General features: G+C 38.4%; 2 protein-coding genes across 2 annotated transcripts in view; both read left to right on the top strand.

Annotated features, from left to right (window-relative positions):
* The window catches only part of PLXND1 (plexin D1), a 223,417-nt gene that overhangs the window by 163,953 nt on the left and 36,862 nt on the right, over positions 1-22,602 (top strand). The window contains exons 20-25 of the mRNA XM_060766263.2: positions 2,696-2,810; positions 4,737-4,844; positions 6,412-6,524; positions 8,568-8,675; positions 9,872-10,002; positions 12,690-12,888. Coding sequence (XP_060622246.2) covers positions 2,696-2,810; positions 4,737-4,844; positions 6,412-6,524; positions 8,568-8,675; positions 9,872-10,002; positions 12,690-12,888 — 774 coding nt within the window. The remainder of the gene's footprint in view (positions 1-2,695; positions 2,811-4,736; positions 4,845-6,411; positions 6,525-8,567; positions 8,676-9,871; positions 10,003-12,689; positions 12,889-22,602) is intronic.
* The window catches only part of LOC132769363 (large ribosomal subunit protein eL32), a 262,210-nt gene continuing 243,402 nt past the window's right edge, over positions 3,795-22,602 (top strand). The window contains exon 1 of the mRNA XM_060766265.2: positions 3,795-3,802. The gene's annotated coding sequence lies outside the window, so the exon portion shown is untranslated. The remainder of the gene's footprint in view (positions 3,803-22,602) is intronic.

The following is a 22,602-nucleotide window of genomic DNA, read 5'->3' as shown; positions in this document are numbered from 1 at the left end:
CCCGCAGTTGTTCCAAGGATATTTTCCTCTGTTGCTTCACAGCTATTAACAAACTAAGCTGCCAATCCCCAGACTTTCCCTGGACAAATGTTAAGCTCCTTAGTATTCTGATAAGGAAGCAGTTTCCTTACAATCACACTTGAAGAAGTGAAAGTCAACTGTTTCTCATCCCTCTGCTGTCCCTTAACCCCTAAATCATCACTAATCCATCAACAGTTCACTTCATGTCTTGTTCTAATTTGTGATTTAGTTTCCAGCTTGCTTTAAATTGTCCAAGCATCTTACAACAATTTCTGATAAATTATACTCATTTGAATTCTAAAATTGCATAATGACAGACCTGTACAATTGTGATCCACCATATTATTAAAAACAAACAAAGTCAGGCCTTGGATATTACTATAGCATAAATAATATTGCTGGAACTTCTTGGCATTGCCTCAAGTAGGAATGTTGCAAGCGATGCAGGTCATATTCTATATTCCTTGGTGCTTCTGAGGAAATTATTTTAATCAGAAAAACATGTTAAATAAACAAATCGGCTACTATTAAAGTTGCTACAAGACTCCTCCTCCATCCTCCTTCCTTCCTTTCTAATGAAACGGAGCTGTGTCTTTGAAACCTGCAGATAATTTAGAATGAAAATGCTCAAAATCTAACTCTTTGTGAGTGTGTGTTTGAACTTTTGCGGAGACTTGTCCTGTTTGAACTTTTGCGGAGTCTTGTCTTAGTAACTCTGTTCACACTGAATTCTTTCTGTTCACTACCTAAACCCTTTACATGAAATTTGCAAAGCTCTGTCCAAGAGCAACTGGTGGCTCCGAGGTTAGCAGTACAGTTAATCCACTCTGATTTTTTCCTGAACTAACCATCCAAGATGCTGAACCTGTTTGAGTTGTTGTGTATGTTTCCCTTTCTTTTCCAAACCAAAGGGAAATGGAAGATGAAAAAAATGCGGAGTCAAATATAATTATGCATTCCACGTATTATCGTGTTGCTAAGGGAGAAACCTGAGAATGTCATCTTAAAAATAAATTAACAAGGGCTGAATAATTCTTCTCCATAGCCAGTCAGAAGTACGAGAGTATAGGACGATGCTTCTGTTTAAAAAATATTGGTGCATCCTGGGAATTGGACACAATTTTCTATTTGCTTGATAGCAGAACCAGAGGCTAGAACACATTATGGATTTATTTACAACTATTTATAATCTTATGGGCCCTCTGCTGGCACAGTAGGTTAAACTGCTGAACTTGCTGATAAAAAAGTTGGCAGTTCAAATCCGGGTAGCGGAGTGAACTCCCACTGTTAGCCCCAGCTTCTGCCAACCTAGCAGTTCAAAAACATACAAATGTGAGTAGATAGATAGATCAATAGGTACCACTTCTGTGGGAAGGTAACGGCGCTCTATGCAGTCATGCCAGCCATGTGATCTTGAGCAACACCGGCTCTTTGGCTTAGAAATGGAGATGAGCTCAGAATCGGACATGACTGGACTTAATGTCAGGAGAAACCTTTGCCTTTTTTCTAATCTGTTTTTCAATTTTAAAAGTTTCAAAGGGTTCCATACTGGAAGAAAGTCAGGATATGAATTTTAAAAATCATTGAACACCAAAGTCAGAATTGCCCATGCTGTTGTATTTTTAATTTCTGTGAAAGGTTATGAAAGCTGGATAGTGAAGAAGGCTGATGGGAAGAGAATGAACTCACTTAAAATGTGATGTTGAGGCGGGTTCTGTGGATAACCTGGACTGGCAAAAAGACAAATAAATGAGTTGAGGACAAATCAAACCTGAACACTTCATATTAGCTGAGATGACTAAACTGAGATTATTGTATTTTGGAAATATCATGAGAGAACATGACTCACTGAAAAAGACAATGATGCTTGAGACAGTAGAAGGATTAAGAGACGATGAAGACCACATTACAGGCAAATAGAATCAATCAAGGAAGCCACAGAAGGCTGGTAGGAAAACAAATTTGCAAGACTTGAGTAGGTATGTTGAAGGTTCAATGGACATTATCAACAACAAATTTAATGAAGATTATTGTGTTGGTGGTGGTGATGATGATGATTGGAATAATGGTAGTTTGCAAGCTAAAATAGCATTAAGCGTCTTTTATCCTGATGTAGAAAGAGCCTCAGAATGTGAACTTTTTCCTGAAGTTTTACTGAGTCATACTGTCTCTGTGGGATAGATCTATTTTTATAGTTCTGGCATTTACCTTCAGGCATGGACATGACACATGAAAGTGCACCAGTGTTGTTGTTTTTAAAATTAAGCACAGTGAGCAGAGAAAACATGAACAAATTGTCCAAGGTCTTCCTGAACAAGAATATAAACTCTTAGCCTTTGATGTTTCAGTCCTAATTATCCCGTTTAGCAATTAAAGTGGAGATGCTCCTGTTTTCTACTGATATAGCTGAAGATTATGCTCAGACCCATTTTCGAATGTGCACATTCACAAACACTTTGACAACTATCATCAAACCAGGCAACGCTAATCAAAAAGAGCCCTGTTATGAAGCCATGGGATTGTGATTCATTCATTATTTGCAGAGCCAGAAACTATATAATTTGTTAAGCTTATTTCTTTGTGCAGAACATCTCCCTCCTGTAACCTGATTTCTGTGCTGCGTCTAAATTTTCATTAAATAACTTGGTGACAGCTCCTTCCTGTTCTTTCGTAGATCCAAGTTGGAAAATTCAATCAAACAATTGCTATGCTGCACCTTGGAGGAAGTGAGACAGCTATCACAGTTTCCATAGTCGTCTGCAGTATCTTACTTCTGCTGTCTGTCGTAGGTAAGAAGCCTGGTGCTCATTTGTGGCTGCACCTAAAGAAAGGCAAACTCCATAGATATATTAATGTCATTTTCTTTTGTGTTAGAAATATGGCTGGACTCTAATAATGAGTATTTCAAAGTTTGAAACTTTTGAAAAGCTGGACTCAAAGCCAGGTTTAATCTTCTTACTGTTGAAATGGAACAGAAAGCACAAAAATATAAAAAATGAACTGAGGCCAATCAATCGTAGGCATTTTGGTGTTCCAGCAAAGTCCTGAAAAGGCTCTCTCCCCTTTCCTCCTACACATAGCTCTGAGGGTCCTTTTAATCCCATCACATTGATCTTTTTCTCTTATGTTCTTGTAAACCTATGCTGCTTTCTGGTTAGTCCTCACTACATACACACACAAATGCCCACACACTTCAGTGAGCTTTGACCCATTAATTCTAATAGACTCTACTACAGTGATTCTCAACTTGGGAATCCCCAGATGTTTTAGCCTTCAACTCCCAGAAATCCTAACAGCTGGTAAACTTGTAGGCCAAAACACCTGGGGACCCACAGGTTGAGAACCACTACTCTGTTGTTTCCTGATCCAAACTTTAGCTTGACTGTTCCTGCTAGTAGTTAAACCGCTGTTGTTGTTCTTCTCTAACATTTGAAAGTTTTTGCTCAAAAGGAGAAGCTTGGATGTTCACAAGTCTAATATGTAGAAATTGCCCATTGACTTACTCATGCTTAATCCTGCAACAACAAAAAATTGAATATTATTTTTAAAGTATTAGGTGCACTGTTTTATTTGAGTTCACTTCATTTATGATAATTGAACAGGCATTTCTGAAGGTGACAGCCAAGGTGATACCCAGTGGTGACTTTGCACAAGTGGACAACATTTGCACTTGAATAAGCATACATTGTCTTGTTGATCTCACCTGCCCACACATGCAAAGAGAAAGGAAGAGAGAGAATGAGACTGGGAGATTGATGTTTTATCTGCAATTTCCCATCCTGTCCAGAGGATCTTAGAAACATCAGGAGAAGTTGAGGGTGTCCAGATGATTGAATGTTATGCCTTGTTCAAAAGTATCACTTTCCTCTAATGCAGTGGTTCTCAGGTGCTTTGTCCTACAACTCCCAGAAATCCCAGCCAGTTTACCAGTATCTGGGAACCCACAGGTTGAGAACACAGCTCTAGAATCAACTTTTTTAAACTAAAGGAACAGGTTGCCACTTTGGAAGCCCTCCAAGAACTTGATGCAGCAGTTGTGTGGCTAGAGTTCAAAGTGGATGTAGCCACACTGCATTCATAAATAGAGCAAGAGAACGGGACTGTATATATTTGTCCATAGGCAACTGTGCCAGACTCTTCTTTCAGCTAATCATGCAGATGAGCTGAAGACAGCATTTATTTCCCAGCTTTCCTCTTCAGCTGATCCTGAAGATGAAATGTACAAGTGAAACTCTGGGTATTGAGCCTGTGGATAAGAAGATCATACTATATAACTAAATATGTTATAAATACATACAACTAAAGGCAACCCCTTTTCTTTTGCTTTCATTCATAACTGCATGGCTTGCTTTCACAACTCTTAATTCTGTTGTTTGTGATATAACTTGGACAGATAGATCATACTCATATGTACTTTACCAACCAAATACAAATGAGATCGTCTCGTAAGGTCTGTAATGTGTCACAGAGCCATCTGTCTTTTCAGTGGGATTAATTGAACATTCTGAACTTTCAGGTTCATTCTGTGATACATGATTCACAGATTAACCTGTGATCTCAGCTCTGTCAATTATATTTCTTTCCAATTGGCCATGTTTCCTGGACAGTATTGGAGGAGAAGTAGCACTTTTCTCAACAATTAATAGTTAATTCAGTGCTGCTTTTGCTAGCTAACGCTGCCATTGTTTCTTAAAATATTAACTTTCATTCCCCAGCTCTCTTTGTGTTTTGCACCAAGAGCCGCAGGGCCGAGCGTTATTGGCAAAAAACTCTGCTCCAGATGGAAGAGATGGAATCCCAAATCAGGGAAGAAATCCGCAAAGGTAAGCGCCTGTATTTTGGAAGAGGAGAACCAGTGCCTTTAGGCATCAAAGAATCTTCTCACATGCTCCAGAAGAGGAAGTTTGCAGATGCTCTGTATACATATTGTTCAATAAAGTTAACATGCAGAGCCCACATTTTGAGTCCTGGTAATTCCAGAAAAACAAAATGGAGGCTACAGCTCATGTTGTGAAATTCTTAATTGGTTTGCTGAATTTGGGGAACTTGTAAACAGATAATCTATTTACAAGTAAAAACTACAGCGTAATAAGCAAAAGGTAAGAGGTCTGACTACAACAGCGGTTCTCAACCTGTGAGTTCCCAGATGTTTTGGCCTTCAGTTCCCAGAAACCCTAACAGTTGGTAAACTGACTGGGATTTCTGGGAGTTGTAGGCCAAAACACCTGGGGACTCACAGGCTGAGAACCACTGGACTAGAACATGCTTCGTGGAGATGGAGAAACCTCGGATTTCTATTTCACTAGCATTGTATGTTATAAATTGATGAGAAAGGAATGTTAGGTCTATTCCTGTCTGGTAGCTTAGGTAAAGGTTTGCCCCTGACATTAAGTCCAGTTGTGTCCAACTCTGGGGGTTGGTGCTCATCTTCATTTCTAAGCTGAAGAGTCGGTGTTGTCTGTAGACACCTCCAAGGTCATGTAGTCGGCATGATTGCATAGAGCGCTGTTACCTTCCCACCGGAGCAGTACCTATTGATCTACTCACATTTGCATGTTTTCGGAATGCTAGTTTGGCAGAAACTGGGGCTAACAGCGGAAGCTCACTCCGCTCCCCGGATTTGAACCACCAGCTTTTTGGTCAGCAAGTTCAGCAGCTCAGTGGTTTAACCCACTGCGCCACCGGGGGCTCCATATAACCTTGTAAAGGTTATATGGAGCTGGTAGAGTATCTATAGTTGGTGGTTTATCTGTAAGAAAAATAGTGAAGTCGTACCAGGTGGCATTTAATTTAATTGACCAGGACCAGGCTGGCAACTGTTAACCAAATTACTTTTTTATCAGCTGCCTTAAAATTCTGGAAGAGATCTGGCAGCTAGATATGCTGTCTGTGGTTAAAATCTAATCTCTTCCAGCAGGCCTATCCAGATGGTTTTAAATTGGTGATGAATTTAATATATGCATACATGTTTAGCTATTTTAACTGGTTATGTATTTTTATTGCCGTGTCTATCTTTAACTGTGTTATGTGTCTATTGCTATATTGTAACCTGTTGTTCCCTGTCTCAATCTATAGCAAGAGGCAGGTTGTTGTTGTTTTTGTTGTTGCTATTGAAAAGTCTGTTAAGCTTTGATGTTGCTCTTGAATCCATTGATAAAAGGAGTTGAAACAGCACACTGTTTTGTTGCATGAAGAAGCTGCAGGAATAGGTTACTTATTGCACAAAGCATCACAGTTTTTTCCATCATATAAAGATGTTGTTCTGAAAGCAATTTAGGATGTTAAATTTGTCAGAAATTAGTAATAACTATTGCTATGTTGCTGTGACATGCAGAAGAATCTATACACTACATGAAAGTGACTCATTGCTTTGATTGTGGTTTGGATCAGGTTTTGCTGAACTTCAAACAGATATGACAGACTTGACCAAGGAGCTAAATCGCAGCCAAGGGATTCCATTCCTGGAATACAAATACTTTGTGACACGGACTTTCTTTCCCAAAGTAAGATATGTGGCATACAGTGGATTCCTAAATATGCACTTTTTTTGTCTTTTGACTTTTTGGTTCAAAACTTATAGTACAGTTTAATACTATTCAGTAATAATTGTGGTACTAGATAACAATCATATTAACCCTCCCAAAGACACACTACTTCATTTTCATTTCTTGTCTGATACAATTTATTGATTACAGGCAGTCCCCAAGTTACGAATAAGATAGATTCTGCAGGTTTGTTCTTAAGTTGAATTTGTTTGTAAGTTGGAAAAGGTACATTTTAAAGTGTAACTCCAGTCAAAAAAATATTTTGTTTTAGCTTTAGACAGCATAGGGAAGGGTTAGCCCTCCTGTGGTGTTTGTTTTTCTGTCTGTGCCCCTATTCAGAAGATTTAACTTCATTTTCTATCCCTGTGACAATTAGATTTTGAAAAATGTGGCTTGTTGTGGAAACAAGGATTGGTGATAAAGCTTCGGTGGAGTCACCTTTTCCCCATGATAACTCTTTCAGGAGTGAATTTCCGTTCCTAGGGGTAGATTTCTCTCACTTCCTATTGTTTTATCGCCGTTTGTAACTGTGAATCATTTGTAAGTTGTGGATTGCCTTTACTAGAACTTTCCATTCAATGATTAGGGTTACACAGCCAAAAAATAGCACTGAGAAGACATTTCTGGTTGAATCAGGGCTTCCGCTTTCCATGATTTAACATCAAATGTTAATTTTTACACATTTAGGGGGGAAATGGTAGTTGTCATATCAGGCTTGGACATGGAGACTCTTACAGAGTGCAATTTTGCATTCCGTCTTCAATCTGAATTGCATCTGGACATGCTTACTTTTAGATCCATATATTGCAAAGGCATTAATGTAATTTTATGGAACTGCTATGCTTCCATTCTGAACACAGTTTTTAAAATTATACTAAACACAACAGCTGGCATCTGGTTATGGAGACATAACTCCATATTGATTTAGCTATAATAGATGGAGGAATTTAGCATCTCTATATGCTATAATCCCCTTGCCAAACCATTTATCTGTTTCCCAAGTGGGAACTCTTCTTTATCCCATTCAATGACCATGTAAGGATGAGGGGCAATGATGAGGCTAGCCAAGTAACCAGGTGGCACTGTTCCTGAAGGGAGGAAGAGGCACCCTGGACCCTCGAGTCCTTTCACAATCCAGAGCTTGCCCGGCTGTTCCTGCCTTTCTTCCCTGAATTGCTTCAGAGCAGGGGGTGAGATGTTACTGCCTGTTGGAACTTTATGATCTGCCAGTACAGCACATGATTTTGTATATGTTAAATAGCATGGAAGACCAAAGTGAACCATGAAGGATCTTAGTGACATGGTGGAGTGTCTTCTTTTGATTCCCTCCCCAAAATTAGAGTGGCACAGCTAAGGATTAGCAAGCTTCCACTTGCCATAGGTCGAGGACTAAGTTTTTCCCTGGGAAAAACATTAATCTTATGAGTAGTGGCTGGCATTTTTTCCCAAAAATTCTAGGGGTTAGTTTGATTATAGTAGCCATAAGATGGGGTTCATTGTGTGCCAGATCCTTGTCATTACCTCCTAGCCTTTGACTAGCTGCTCACCTTTCTAATTCCAACATTAATGGCATCCTCTCTCTTCATTTCTCTCTCTCATACTTTTCTACCCAGTTCATGCTTCAAAACATTTAAGCAGTCTTAGTCCTGAATAATTCCCCCTTAACTGGGGAACCATGAATGTCAGATTAGCCAGTTCATAACCTCAATACTGTGAATGCCTTGTTTCTCCCAAGAATGTATGTCTCTCCTTTAAGTTCTGTTATTTGTTCATTCAGAACTTGCTAAGAATTTGAGCTTCCATAAAACATACCAAATTATTTCTTACTTGTGAGTGGCCTGAAGTCATGATGACATTTCTCCTTACCACTCTTTCACAATGATGCTCTGTTGGCACAAGACTTTGAGAAGATTCAGAGAATGACAACATGCCCTTTAGCAAGTTTCAAATATACTTCAGATTTGTTTTCAGTTTTTGGTGTTCTCTGCTTTCGTTTTTTAGTGTTCTTCACTCTATGAAGAGCGTTACATTCTGCCTTCTCAGCACCTCAGTTCCCAGATGGGGTCACAGGTTCAAGAAACTCACCCATTGCTCTTGGGGGAATGGAAAGTAAGTAACTCTCAAGTAAATCCAGCTTCACCAACACTATTGCATGCACAAAGAGATTACTTTATTATAGCATCTAAAGTAATCATGAGAAGTAAGGTCAGATTATGATAATAGAAAGGGAAAGATGAACCCACCAATCAAGTTTGTCTCCAGGTAGAGATGGAAATACATTTTGTTTCTTCATTTATATATCACATTTAGTACTACTGGCTTATTTTATAACCTGTATCTGCAGGTTCATTATCCATAATATCTGTTCTAAGCTGTTCTAAGACCAGTGGTTCCCAACCTTTTTTTGACCAGGGACCACTTTGACCAGCATTATTACTAAAAGGGTTACAAATCAGTTTTTGGTCAACTTTGAATTTGGCTTGGTTATTTGGGGTGCTTATTCAGAAAATTGCATTGGATATACCACATCAGCTCTAGTTTATGATGCAGAACATCAGCCATCCAGTAGTCACCTTCTGCTCGCCCACAGAAAATTGTATTTAATAAGCCTCGGCACTTTAAGAGGGTTTCACTAGACCAGTTGCTCTAGTTGCAACGGTGTAGTAACAGTGAGGCTATGGACCATATTTTAGTTCTTGCGGACCACTGGTGGTCCATAGACCACAGGTTGGGAACTACTTCTATAGATGGTGGCTAATTCAATCATACTAGATTCAAAACCAGGCAACCGTAATTTGTTCTGATAGAGAGTTCTGCTGCAATTTCCTTTCTTTTAGGAAGAAGAGCAAGATTACCCTAGTCATGTCTTGCTAGCAAGTCACAAGGAAACATCATTGCTTTCAAAAGAATAATTTGAAAGAGGTTTAATGTAGCTGTGTTTGAAAAGTTCTAACCTAGAAGGACCTTAAACATCAAATCACTCATGAAGCAGATCAGTCAAGTTCAAAATAAGGGAATGTAATATTATATCTCCCTTTTAATATATTAATTATTATTTACAATGTAAATATTATTTTGGGAGGTTTTATCTTGTACTAGATTATTCCTGCAAAAATGTGAGTATACCTCAACAATAGTGTTTTCAATGGGAACAGAATCTCAGAAATGACGGCACTAATTGTGACCTTTCCCATCAGTGTTTCAATAAAGTACGTAATATTAAAACTGAATGGTAGGTCAGTTTTAAAGAGTAATTGGGGGGAAAGAAATATGCTTTTCTCATCTGCATTGCTGTTTTGCCTTAGATACCTGAAAACTGTAGACCCAATATGGAAGAAGGAATTGCATTGTTCTCCACTTTACTCAACAACAAGCACTTTCTCATTGTTTTTGTCCATGCCCTTGAGCAACAGAAAGATTTTGCTGTTAGAGACAGGTAAGGCACTGCTGAGATATTAATGTAAACTTTTGATTTAAAGATTGGAACAGATAAACCTGGATAAATCCTTCTCTTTTGGCATTTGAAAGGACTTATTGCCTTTACTCCATTTTATTTGAGCAGTTGCTCTCTGTTTTTGCAAACCTGATATCTGTGCTTATCAAGGACTGAATGCTTCCAGATGTTGTTTTTTAAAATAAAAAAACTCAGAGCAGCTCCATGTTTTAAAGAGGATTGTCAGTCTGTTCGAATTTTGTGAAATCCAAGAGAGGTTAATGGTAATACTAAATGAGTTGCTTTCTGCTGGTTCTCAACTTGTTGCATGAAAGAAGTATTTATGTTAGCTGTATAAGAAACAATAACCCTCTAAAACCTTCTCACTGATAGGATTTTCAGAACTGCTAAACCATAGAAAGCGAAAACTTGGTGCATTTGCTGCTCAGGACATTCTGATTACTTTATTTGTTTATTTTATTTATAAATAAATAAAATTCTGATTACTGAAAGAGAAAGACAATAGCAAAGCATTTAGATTTTGCCTTAAATATATTGTACAACAAATGGATTTTTTATCCTCGTACTTGAAGAAGAATGGGATATGGAGGGTATGTTTGGTATTCCTGAAGGAAAATGTTCCTTGTCCTCCACTGAAACAAAACAAATTGGCTAAAATATTTTTTACGCTATCCTCTCTGTGCTATACTGTTTTTGCAACAAGTGGTGTTAAGGTCCTTTTGATAGTTATTTATCTTTTTTTCTGGTGACTGCAATGGTGCTAGTGTTACTACAACAGCATCAAAGTACCCTGAAGCACTTTGGATATCTCTAATTGTAAGCAAGAGAAACAATATCCACCTGAACATTAGGAAGAACTTCCTAACTGTGAGAACTGTTCTGCCCTGAGGTGTGGTGGAGGCTTCTTCTTTGGAGACTTTTAAACGGAGACTGGATGGCCATCTGTCGGATTTTCCTGCTTCTTGGCAGGGGGTTGGACTGGATGACCCATGAGGTCTCTTCCAACTCAATGATTCTATGATTCTAATATAGTTAGCCCTCCACATTTGCAGAGTTTGGGGGCACAGGATCACAGTGAAAGTGAAAAACCACAAAAAAGAAATGGATATTTATTTTTACCTGAGAGAACACCTCTCTAAGAATCCATAGGCCTTCCACACAATGCCACTGGAAACTGGCCACAGAAAGGCTTTGGAGGACACTGAGATTTTTTAGAAAATTATTTATTCTCCAGCATGACTGGGTTAAGTTAAACAATCACATTGGAGGACCTCCAGATTTCTAAAGAGAACATTTTAATTAAATCTGAAAAAGTCAGAATTGTAACTTGTATGTTAATTGTCCTATAAGAAATACTCATTTTTTAAAGCCAGATGACAACTACGATTGTCTTAAGGTGAGAAAATAATTGAAATAGTTGTCTGGATTTTTTTTCAATAGTTTTTTGGCACAGTGGATTTTGATCTCCATTGGGGATCTGTTTCCAGGGCACTCCACAGATACCAAAATCTGTAGATGCTCAAGTCTTATTATATACAGTGGCATAGTAAAATGGTGTCCTTTAAATCAAATGGCAAAATCAAGGTTGCTTTTTGTTACCATATTTACTCAAATCTAATGCTCACCTTTTGGGGCTAAATTACCTTCCCAAAATTAGGGTGCACATTAAATTTGTGTAATATGGTAATCTTAGTCCTAAACCAAGGCAAAAGGGCAAGCTATTTAAAAGTCACACGGAGCTCCTCATTGAGGAGCATCATCTCTTAATTTAATTGCCTTGGCTCAAATACTTTGCATTGCTGGGATTTGTAGTTTGGTGAGGCATCAGCATTCTTTGGCATCCCCCATGTTCCTAAACTACAGCCCCTATGACCTCATAGTATTTATCCAGGGCAATTAGAATTCATTCCACAGCATAGATGCACCACAAGGTTTTATTTTCTGTTGTTGAAAGCTTTGGTGTCCTCGCAATTTTGTTTTTAAAGAAAGAATTACAAACATGCAGCCACTGTAATGCACTGGTTTTTAGACAAATTACAAAGAGTGCATTTTTTGCCACTTTGTGCATGACATTCGGCAGCAAATACTTTTTTGGTTTTATAGTTTTGAAAATTGAGGGGTGCATTAGATTCAATGGTGCATTAGATTCGAGTAAATATATGTATTTTTTAAATGTATATTTTAAAGCTATGGGTGGATCACTCCGTGGATTCAGAATTCATGAAAACAGAGGACTGAATGTTCAGGCCTGAACAGGTTGCTTAGCATTTGTGGGCTTTGTTTATAGCAAAATACCATATCAACTAAAATATGAAGTCTTCATGTTCCTGTTACTGGTTTTCTTCTTTAATTCTTTTCAAAAAGTTATGCTGTTTTTCAACTTGCAGGTGTTAACCTTCTCTATTATTACTGAGAGTGCCAGAAGAGTTCCCCCCCCCTTTTTTTTTTTTTTGAACGATTGGCATCCATTTCTTTCGAAGGGTGGCATAATACAATGTGATTATGCACAGCTGTGATACAAATGGCTTGAAGCTTCAACACTTTTGAGAGGCTTTGTGAAAACAATCTGGAATGTTACCATGGTTTTAGTTTTAATTTCTGCTCATATTGATTGGTGAAACCCATCATGCTCCATCGATCTCAGTATCTTCCATTAACTCTTCCTTCAGATGCAACCTAGCCTCTTTGCTTACCATTGCGCTGCATGGGAAACTGGAGTACTATACCAGCATCATGAAGGACCTCTTAGTGGATCTCATTGATGCCTCTGCCTCTAAAAATCCCAAACTCATGCTGAGGAGGACAGAGTCTGTGGTTGAGAAGATGCTGACCAACTGGATGTCCATCTGCATGTACAGCTTTCTCAGAGTAAGAATATAAAAGTTTTGAAATGTCTCTGGCTGTGGTAGCCATCCTAAAATGTTAATACCTGAGAAATAGGATCCAATGTTTGGCTTTTCAAACACATTGATGGGTAATTGCCCAATATCCGGTGAAGACAAAGTATGAAATAGTTCAGATGGCTTCCCTGAAACTAAACCTGGCAAATGAAAATTTCTCCTAAAACCCTCTGTTGCTTTGGTGGTATTAGAAGGTATTTCTTTCCCAGTCACTGTGATTTGGGTTCAGAATATTCTATCATCCTTTAATGATATGACTGATCAGAAGCACAAATGAAGCTTTTCAAATATATTACCCTGTGTTGGGAATGTGGGTAGGAGGTGTTGTTTGAAGATTTATCCTTTCATAGCTCACTAATCCACAGTCAAAGGATTTGTTCCTGGTCTATTTTTAGGGAATGGCAGTACAGGTGAAGGATTAAAATATATTATCTCACTTAATCTTCACAGCAACACCTTGACAAAGATTAGGCTGATGGACACCAAATTGCGCAGGGCCACCCGCAAAATCTTGTGCCTGAGCAGAGATTTCAGATATAGAAAATACATGAGCTATTACACTAGCCTCAAAACAACAATGCATTTGAACTCTGAAAAGTAGAGGTTGAATAAGATTGAGTTCCCATTGCATATTTCCATTTAGCAGAACATCGGTTTTATCAATAAAACAGAGTAAATTGAGAACTCCTAATAGTGTTCCAAAATGGACTTTGTGTGTGGCACCCTACTTTGAAAAGAATCCTAAGAGTATATCATTTTAATGTGCTGCAAAACTGCTGTATACAAAATACTGGAAAAATAAATATTGTAGAACGAATGGGAAAATAATGGATTTGGCTGAATTAGATAAACAACAAACCTATTAAAAGAAAACTATAAAAATTATCCAAGAAGCTTCCAACCTTTTACAGACTATGTAAAGAAAGATAAAAAGAGACATTATAACTATAGGATTTAATATATAAAGGAGAAAAATGTTTATTATTGTTATTATTATTATTATTATTATTATCAGGAAAGGTTTTTTTCGTGTCAGTAGTGACTTGGGAAACTGAAGTCGCTTCTGGTGTGAGAGAATTGGCCGTCTGCAAGGATGTTGCCCAGGGGGCGCCTGGATGTTTTTTGATGTTTTACCATCCTTGTGGGAGGCTTCTCTCATGTCCCCACAAGGGGAGCTGGAGCTGACAGAGGGAGCTCAACCCACACTCCCCAGAGTCAAACCGCTGGCCTGTCAGTCAGCAATCCTGCCGGCACAAAGGGTATAACCCATTGTGCCACCTGGGCAATGGGTTAAACATAATAGATGTGGTTAAGAGGAGAAGAATACTGTATGTATTAAACATAATAGATGTAGTTTAGAGGAGAAGAATACTGTATGTAAGTTAGCATATTGTAGTTAGAAGCACAGGAAGTCAATTGTAACGGCTGGTGGGATAGAAATGATGCAATATTTATTTTTGTATTTTGCTATGTGTGTGCTTTTTTATGAAAAAAAGAGAAAAGAAATAGTTTGACTTTTCTAGGAAAAATATTCTCACTGTTGCTGTTGTGGAAATTCTTAAATGTCAAGTGTCAGACACATATTTTGTGTCAGAATCACTCAGTTTTCATAATAATATTTCAGTGAAAACTGTTGTCCTCCCCGTTTCTTTCTGGTGGGTTTTGTTTGCTCTTAGGCAATTGGGAGACAGATAATTCCATTGCCTAGCTAACATAAGAAGCTCAAACTTGAACACAAAGACTGCACCTGTTTATGCAAATTTAGTAATTGGCAACACTTACAAATACTGTCTGTATGCTGTCGGCAAACGTTGGCTTTCAGAGTACTTGAGGTTTTAGAGTTTGCGTTCAAAAATTGGACTTAAATGTATTTTTTCAAAAGAAGTTTTGACACAATCAGTGATGATTGTTGTCCCAAATATGCCTCACTACACTCAGCAATGTCACTTATGTTACTTCATCTTATTGGCTTTAGAATCCCGATAAGCATTTTTTGATAAAGAACAATACAAACCTATCCCCATCTCCTTAAAAGTAGGTTATTTTAGGGTTAATTGGACTTAGTTCTAAGAACTGATGTTGAAAAGGTAGTTTTTTAAAAAAAATCTGAACATTGTAGAAAGCAAAACTGAATAATCCATTCCTAAACCCAGGTATTTATTTATTATTTGTTTACTTCACTTGTATATCGCTTTTCTCACCCCAGCGGGGGACTCAAAGCTGTTTCCAAATTAATTACGGCAAAATTAAATGCTTCACATACCAAAACCTAACATAATGATAATAACCTACAATTATCAATTAAATCATAAAACATGACATCATTTGACATTTTAAAAGGAATTTAAAACATATCATTATTAATATTAAAATCACACAATCCAACAATCATAGTCCAGGCCGTTCCAAATATATCTATTTCACCTGATCCCTGATAATTCCTTGTACTGCTTACTGCTCAAAGGCTTAATCCCATGCCAAGTTTTTACTTTTCTTCTGAAGGCCAGGAGGGAGGGCGCTGATCTAATTTCATTGGGGAGGGAGTTCCATAGCTGAGGAACCACCAAGAAGGCCCTGCCCTCGGTTCCACCTCCCTCGCAAGTGCGATTGGTGGGGATAAGAGACAGGCCCTTTCAGTGATCTTGATCTCCAAGATGGTTCATAGGAAAAGATATGTTCAGACAGGTAAGCTGGGCTGGAACTGTTTAGGGCTTTATAGGCTAAAGCCAGCAATTTGAATTGGGCTTGGTAGCAGACTAACAGCCAGTGGAGCTGGCATAACAGGGAAGTTGTATGCTCCCTGTACCCTGCTCCAGTGTGTAATCTGGCTGCCACCCATTGAACCAACTGAAGCTTCCAAACGGTCTTTACAGACAGCCCCACATAGAGCACGTTGCAGTAATCTATATAGGATGTAACCAAAGCATAGACCACTGTGACCAAGTCTGACTTCCCAAGATACGGATGCAACTGTCGCACAAGCTTTACTTGGGTGAAGGCTCCCCTGGTCACCACCAAAACCTGGGGTTCCAGGCTCATCAACAAGTCTGGGATTACTCCCAAGCTGCGAACCTGTGTCTTCAGGGGGAATGCAACCCCATCCAACACAGGCTGTAATCCCATATAACCTCGTATAACCTGCTCAACCTTGCGACTGACCAGGAGTTCCTCTGTCTTGTCTGGATTCAATTTCAATTTGTTCTTCCTCATCCAGACCATAACAGCAGCCAAGCACCGGTTCAGGATCAGAACAACCTCCTTAGAAAGGTAGTAGTAGAGTTGGATGTCATCTGTGTACACATGACATCCAACTCCAAAACTCCAGATCATCTCTCCCAGCAGTGAGAAGTATCTATAGAGTTGCCAGCAATTGTCAGCTGTGCAGTCTATAAGATTTTAAAATGATTCAGAACAATATATTATTCAATTGACCAGCTTTTGCATGAGAAAGTAATCAAAAATACTATTTACCAGTAATTATAATACTGAAGAAACATCTGTATAAACTACCTAGAATTGTCTTGTTAAAGGAGAAGATAATTGTATTAGTTGAGTATAGCCTCCGTAGTCTTGAACATACCAGGGATTTAAAACCAGTTTGTTCATGGTTAATTGTAGATATTGAGTAAGCCTAGAATGGAAAAGATGTCAGATATCAACTGAGTGTGTGTGTTTTCTTTTAAATTGTTGCTAAAATCTGCTGGTCTTGCATAGCCCGTGTCTCGCCATTATGTAAGTGGAGACCACTTGTGGGACTACACAATGCAGCTGGAATCCGATACAACCCAAATCAGCTGCCTAATTTCTTCTGTGGGGGGACGTTATGTGAGAAAGCCTTCCTGGGGTGAGGAAAAGGACTGAGATTTACCTTATGGGGTTTATGAGTGGAATGGTTTACAAAAGAAATCCATAGTGTTTGCAATTCTCATGTGGTTTTTCATGTTCCTCTATATTCTTTTCTTGTAATTCCTTAATCCCTATACAATTGAAGGCCTCAATATGTATTCACAAACATTCTTAGAAAAACACAGATCTTTACCTTGTGCCAGTCTGAGAGCAAGAGAATTATCTCAGAGGAAGAGTTTCATTTACCCTGCCAGAAAGGAAGAGATTTTGTAGCAGGGGAATGGAGCAAAGATTGAGATTCTTAAAAGTTAATCTAAAACATGAAACTAGCTTGTAAATAATTTGTTTCCCCCACCCCCATTTTGAAACTTGGCATAGTCCCAGCTATTAAAAGATGAAAGACAGATGTTATACACATAAGTTGATAATACATGTGGGCTGCGAAAATGCTTTGATTCTTGTGGTATTTTGTGGAACAGGCGATGACTGGCTGAATCCAGGGGAAGCCTGCCAGTAAACCAGACAACTTGGAAGGAGGCTGGCTGATTTTGACAAGGGCGAGACAGTGCCACCTCTCCATCTGTTGTTGTTTGTTCTGCTGAAAATCAGCTCTTGTCCATGTAGCAATAGAACAAGAGGACTAATGTGATGTCATGCAGTATTATTGTATATTGTGTGCATATACATATATGCAATTACAGAACCGTTTTCATTAACATTTTGAAACAAAGATGACAACAGTCACATACATTAGTAGTTTTGGAAGAGATATGGTGTTCTAATTTTTCCATAATGATGTGCACATATCTAATTGAAAACAAAGCAAAATAGCTACCATGGACATCCCTTGCTTGCTGGTGTGAATAATAATCTGAAGATTACTTAGATGAATCGGCAGCCTAACTGTGTGTCATCAGTAGCTCTTCAGTCTATCTTCAAGAGTTTGAAAATATGTCCTTTTTGCCCCTTCTAGTTGAGATACCAGTCTCTGAGTCACAAACAGAATGAATAGGCTAATCACCAACTCCTATCCACTGTGTGCTAAACCAAATATTGCAAATCTGATATGATTGCAGTCTTGGGCAATGAGAATAACTGCAGGCTATATATCACCTTCCAAAACATTCTATTTCTTTTTGTTTTTATTCCATCGGGGATTTTCAAATAGTCTCTCAAATAGAGAATATATATCTTAATAACCTTAAATAACAGGGAAGAAGGGAAATAATCAGAGTTGACATTCAGAGATAAGTGAAACCTGTGGGTTCCTAACCATAACCTTATTTTGAAGCACCTCTAATGTCCAACAGAACAAAAGCTACAAATTCAGCACTGGAGAAACTATTATAGAGTTTCACTAAACTCTGGAACTGCTCTGAAGTGGAGAGTATCCCTGTATTCCCAAATGCCTCTGTACCATGATGCCGTGTCAAATGCAAGACCTCTCCTATCTATAACAAAGCTGGTGGAAGAGTGGGGATGGTAATCATTCTACAAGTTTCAACTGACTTCCAAGAGCACCAAATTGTCACTGGAATTGTCAACATTAAGGGTAGGGTTTGAAAAGTGGGAGGAAACCTATGTTTGCTGTCCTATCCTTCATTGTGTGGATGATTTCTGAACCTATCTGGTGCTTTGGGCAGTGGACACTATTCCAGGGGTCAACATATGACACTACTCCAGTGGTTGGGACCTCCACTTAGATTTCAGGATGCTGGATGGCCTCGCTCACTCAGGATGCTGGATCTCATGGCCTGGAGGTAAATAACATAACCTCACCAAAACCTATCTGAGTTTTGTCTGCTGCTAGAAAGTCAGAACCTACTTTCCTGGCAAGAGTATCCAGTATCATGCTCTTTCTTTTATTCTTTCGAGAATAAGAATTGGCCTTCTTCTTTTTCTCCAAAGAGGTGTACTTGGCTTCATTGCGATGTATGAACCACCATTTTCTAGTTCAATCATATATATTTTCTCACATTCTTTTAATCAAGAAGTTCCTTAAAGGTCAGCTATATGGCATTTCAATACCTGACCTCCTCAAAACCACTATGTGATCACAAATGTCCAGGTTCATTCACCAGTATAGACTGGACTGCAGATCTAGAGCAGATACTAGTTTCGGTCATACTGTGCTCACTTCTATTCTTAGGTGACCTGACCCACCAGCTTCCAGTAAGCTTGACAGTCACCTTTAAAAGAATACATGATACCTTTTCATCTTGAAATCACAAGGGAATTGAGAGAAAAACAAGCATACCAAATCAACAAGAAGAAAATGAGAGACTACAATTTATGTCAAAACAAAGTGTTGGAAAGCCAATCTACTGAACTCAGGGGCAGTACATCCAAACCCATCAACAGAATATTTATGGGGTAGTCTGCATTTGAAATCCAACATAGTAGTCAAATACCAGCATTGTGCACCTCTTTACTTTAAAACAACTCTACTACTTATGCAGACATTGTTTGGTTAAAAAAAGTGCTAGCCATCCTATAATACTGGTCCAGGAGACACATGTGACAATGGGTCTGTTTTTAGTTCTTGAATTATCCCATTAATCACAACATCTATTTGAAACAGCTGCTGCAAAAGGTCCTTAACAATTGTGCAGTGGAAAAATTCCAGCTGCTTGTGTTTTTCCTCATAAGTTAGCATTACAAGATTTAAACATTTGTTTTATATTAACGCTGTGCCAAACATTCTATCCGTTTGTGCTACAGAAGTGGAAGGTTGAAGAGCAAGCCATCTAAAAATGGAAACTTTCAAAATAGTCAACAATCATTCTCTATGGTCTAAACAAAGTAACTGCGATGGTGAGCTTGATTAGTTGGTTTATTATAAAGATATAATTAGTTGCTTCATAAAAAGGGATGTGTTTCAGTGAGCTAGCATAATGTAGTGGTTTGAGTATTGGACCATTGGTTTGAATCCTTGCTTGGCCATGGAAACCTACTAGGTAACCTTGGGAAAGCCACATTGTCTTCTCCTCAAAGGAAGGCAAAGGTGAACAAATCTTATCAAGAAACCTCATGATATGTTCACTTCAGAGCCACCATAACTCAGAAGCAACCCTGGATGGCACACAACAAGTGGCATTGGGTTTTTCATAGTCTGTTCTGCTCAGAAGTAAATCTGTCTCACACAAAATTATCTTGATATCAGTAGACTGTATTATGTTCAATGCATTTTGTAGTAACATGGCCAAGTGCTAAGTGCCTTTGTGTTCATTTATTTGGTAACTCTGCACACAGGAACTCAGCTTTGGGCATGTCAACAGCATCGGAAGTACTACAGTTCCATATAGTTGCATGTATCCAAATTGTATGATAGATGGAAAAAGGATCTCATTGGTTTCTACCACAAAATTGGTTTACAAAGATGGTTTTGATGAGTCAAATCATGGGTTTAATCCCTATCACTAGTGTGTTATCACCATCCCCTCCCTGTTTCTAAATTGATATCAGCCAGCCAGGCTTTGATAATCATGACTTTATCTTCTGCATAGGTCACTGCTTACTCTTTAATATTGACATAGATACTTACAATTGCTTCTTTGGTATTAACTCAACATTGATCCATCAGAATTGAAGGGCCATACAATCCCTGTCTCTGATTTAGGCTCTAAAACTATAATTTGGTGTGTCAAGACCAGTAAAAATGATGTAGCTTCCAGGAGCTTACTGTAAAACTGTTGCATGACTCATGCTGAAAAATACAACTCACTCTGCACTATTTTTTACTAGAAGTTGGAAGCTACTCAGCACAAACCTAGGCTTCTTTAAACAAACATAAGGTTTTATTTATCTGTAATGGAGAAGCCTCTGAAATATATTGCCTTTATCACAGGAACACAAGAACAACCATTTTGGATTACACCAAAGTTCTGTTTATCAAGTGACCAAAGAGTTGGCAGTTGGGGATGCACCAGCAATATATGAGTGTAGCTTCTTCATCCATCTTACATTCCCTTGATACTGGAGATGATAGATACTCATATTCTGCAGCTCAAATGAATCATGACCATAATTGCATAGTTTCTGTTAGACCAAGATTCTACATATCCATACAGCTCTGTATGCACTGTTCCATATCTTCCTACTGTCTGGCAGCTGTCAAGTCACAGGAGAGACTCTTGCTGTTTTGCTTAATGATAGGAAGGTGGAAGAAGATGATTCAGACTATATAATAGCAGCTGGTCAGCTCATTTGGATGAGGAGAGAAAAGAGGTACATAAGGCAATGTAGCAGACCTACCCCAGGAACTCAAAGCAGAAGGATCTGAAGTACCACTCTCAACTTTTTCCTGGTAAGAAAGGAGAACAGTGGCCCCTCTAGGGTCTGACAGGGCATGGGTGTTTTTTTATATAGAAAGCTTAGTATCAAAAAAATAGCCCTGTGCAGCCATTAGTCCTGTGCACCAAAAAGAAACACACACAAGTCTAAGTTGCCCCTATATTCATGTGAGTCACTTAGAGGATCCTAGCCATTGTTTTCATATTTTCAATAGTGCTCATGGAGGATCAGGAATGGGGACAGGAGGATGGATATGCCTTCTTTCTCACATGTCAATCCCACTAGATTCCTCACATTTTCACCCCCAATATGCCAGCTACCCTAGTGATATATTTTGATTGACTGCAGCAGAGGATTCTGCAAGGTTAATGGTATCTTTCAGAGAAGATTCACTTTCAGTGGAAACACAGCATGCGGAGGACATGGGTGACTTTCCCCCACTGTTCCCTATGGACCCAGTCCTGATTCTCCCTTTAAAATAAATAGTACTAAGTGAGCCCTCCCTAAAACACATATTAACATTTTCCTTTCCTTGATAGAAGCAAGAAATGTTATGATTATAGACAGAACCTAAGGTTGTTTAATGCAAATTAATGTCCTCTAAGAATTCCTTTGTCCTCTAAGTACTTATAGTTAAGATAGTATTAGCATGGTTCTTTTAATCCTTTCCGCCTATGCTGAGACATGAATAGAGATTCTAAACCAGTCTTAGTGCTACTTACTGTGGAGCCCGGGAGGGATCTTATCCAAAGTTATTCTGGATAAATAAGCACAAAAATATACATGCACTGTGTATGGTATTAGGATGTGAACATAAAAGCAAAGCTTAGTTTCCACATATCAATAGAAAACAGGAAGGGAAAGAGGCAAGCATTCGGATCTGATTCTTCCTGTCATAGAATTGGATCTAGGCAAAGAGCTAGAATATGAAGCCAATATAGTAGATTTAAGACGTTGGAGATTACTTCCCTATACACATCGTTGGCCTCCATTCAGTAAATAATTGGATTTGTTAGGAAATGACCTCAAATTGGGGAACTTGGGATAGTTTGGTGTGTGCCCCAAGGCTTTTTAGGAGCCGTCTGTAATGTGTTCCCTAGAAGACTTTTCTAACATATCGGACTCATTTCAAGAATAGCATGTAAACATACCGTAATCTTTCAATTTTGCATTTTTTTTTCAAGACATTTTAAAAATCCAGACATTTAGAAACATAACTTCACACCTCTTATATGGAAAAGTTCAAAGAATGCCAACACTAATTTTAGTTTTCATTAATACAAACTTTTGGTGCCCAGGGTTACTTTTACAACCTCATAATATTGTGGTCAAAAATCAGTAAGCATCTTGTTTTTTAAAATGAGAGAAATACAATAGAGAAGAAAATGTGCCCTGTTAATGTATTCAAAAGATCTATTTTTCCCTTGAATAAGCACATTAATCCCCTTCCCCCACAACAAAAAGCTTGGTCTCAGGATTATTTTGTGTTGTGTCCAAACCAGTTTCCCCACAGTAATTCTGAGATACATTCCAACTTAGACAT

Source organism: Anolis sagrei, chromosome 2 (genome assembly GCF_037176765.1).
Source record: "Anolis sagrei isolate rAnoSag1 chromosome 2, rAnoSag1.mat, whole genome shotgun sequence".
In the NCBI taxonomy this organism is placed as follows: domain Eukaryota; kingdom Metazoa; phylum Chordata; class Lepidosauria; order Squamata; family Dactyloidae; genus Anolis; species Anolis sagrei.
This window is presented reverse-complemented; position numbering and strand designations above follow the sequence as displayed.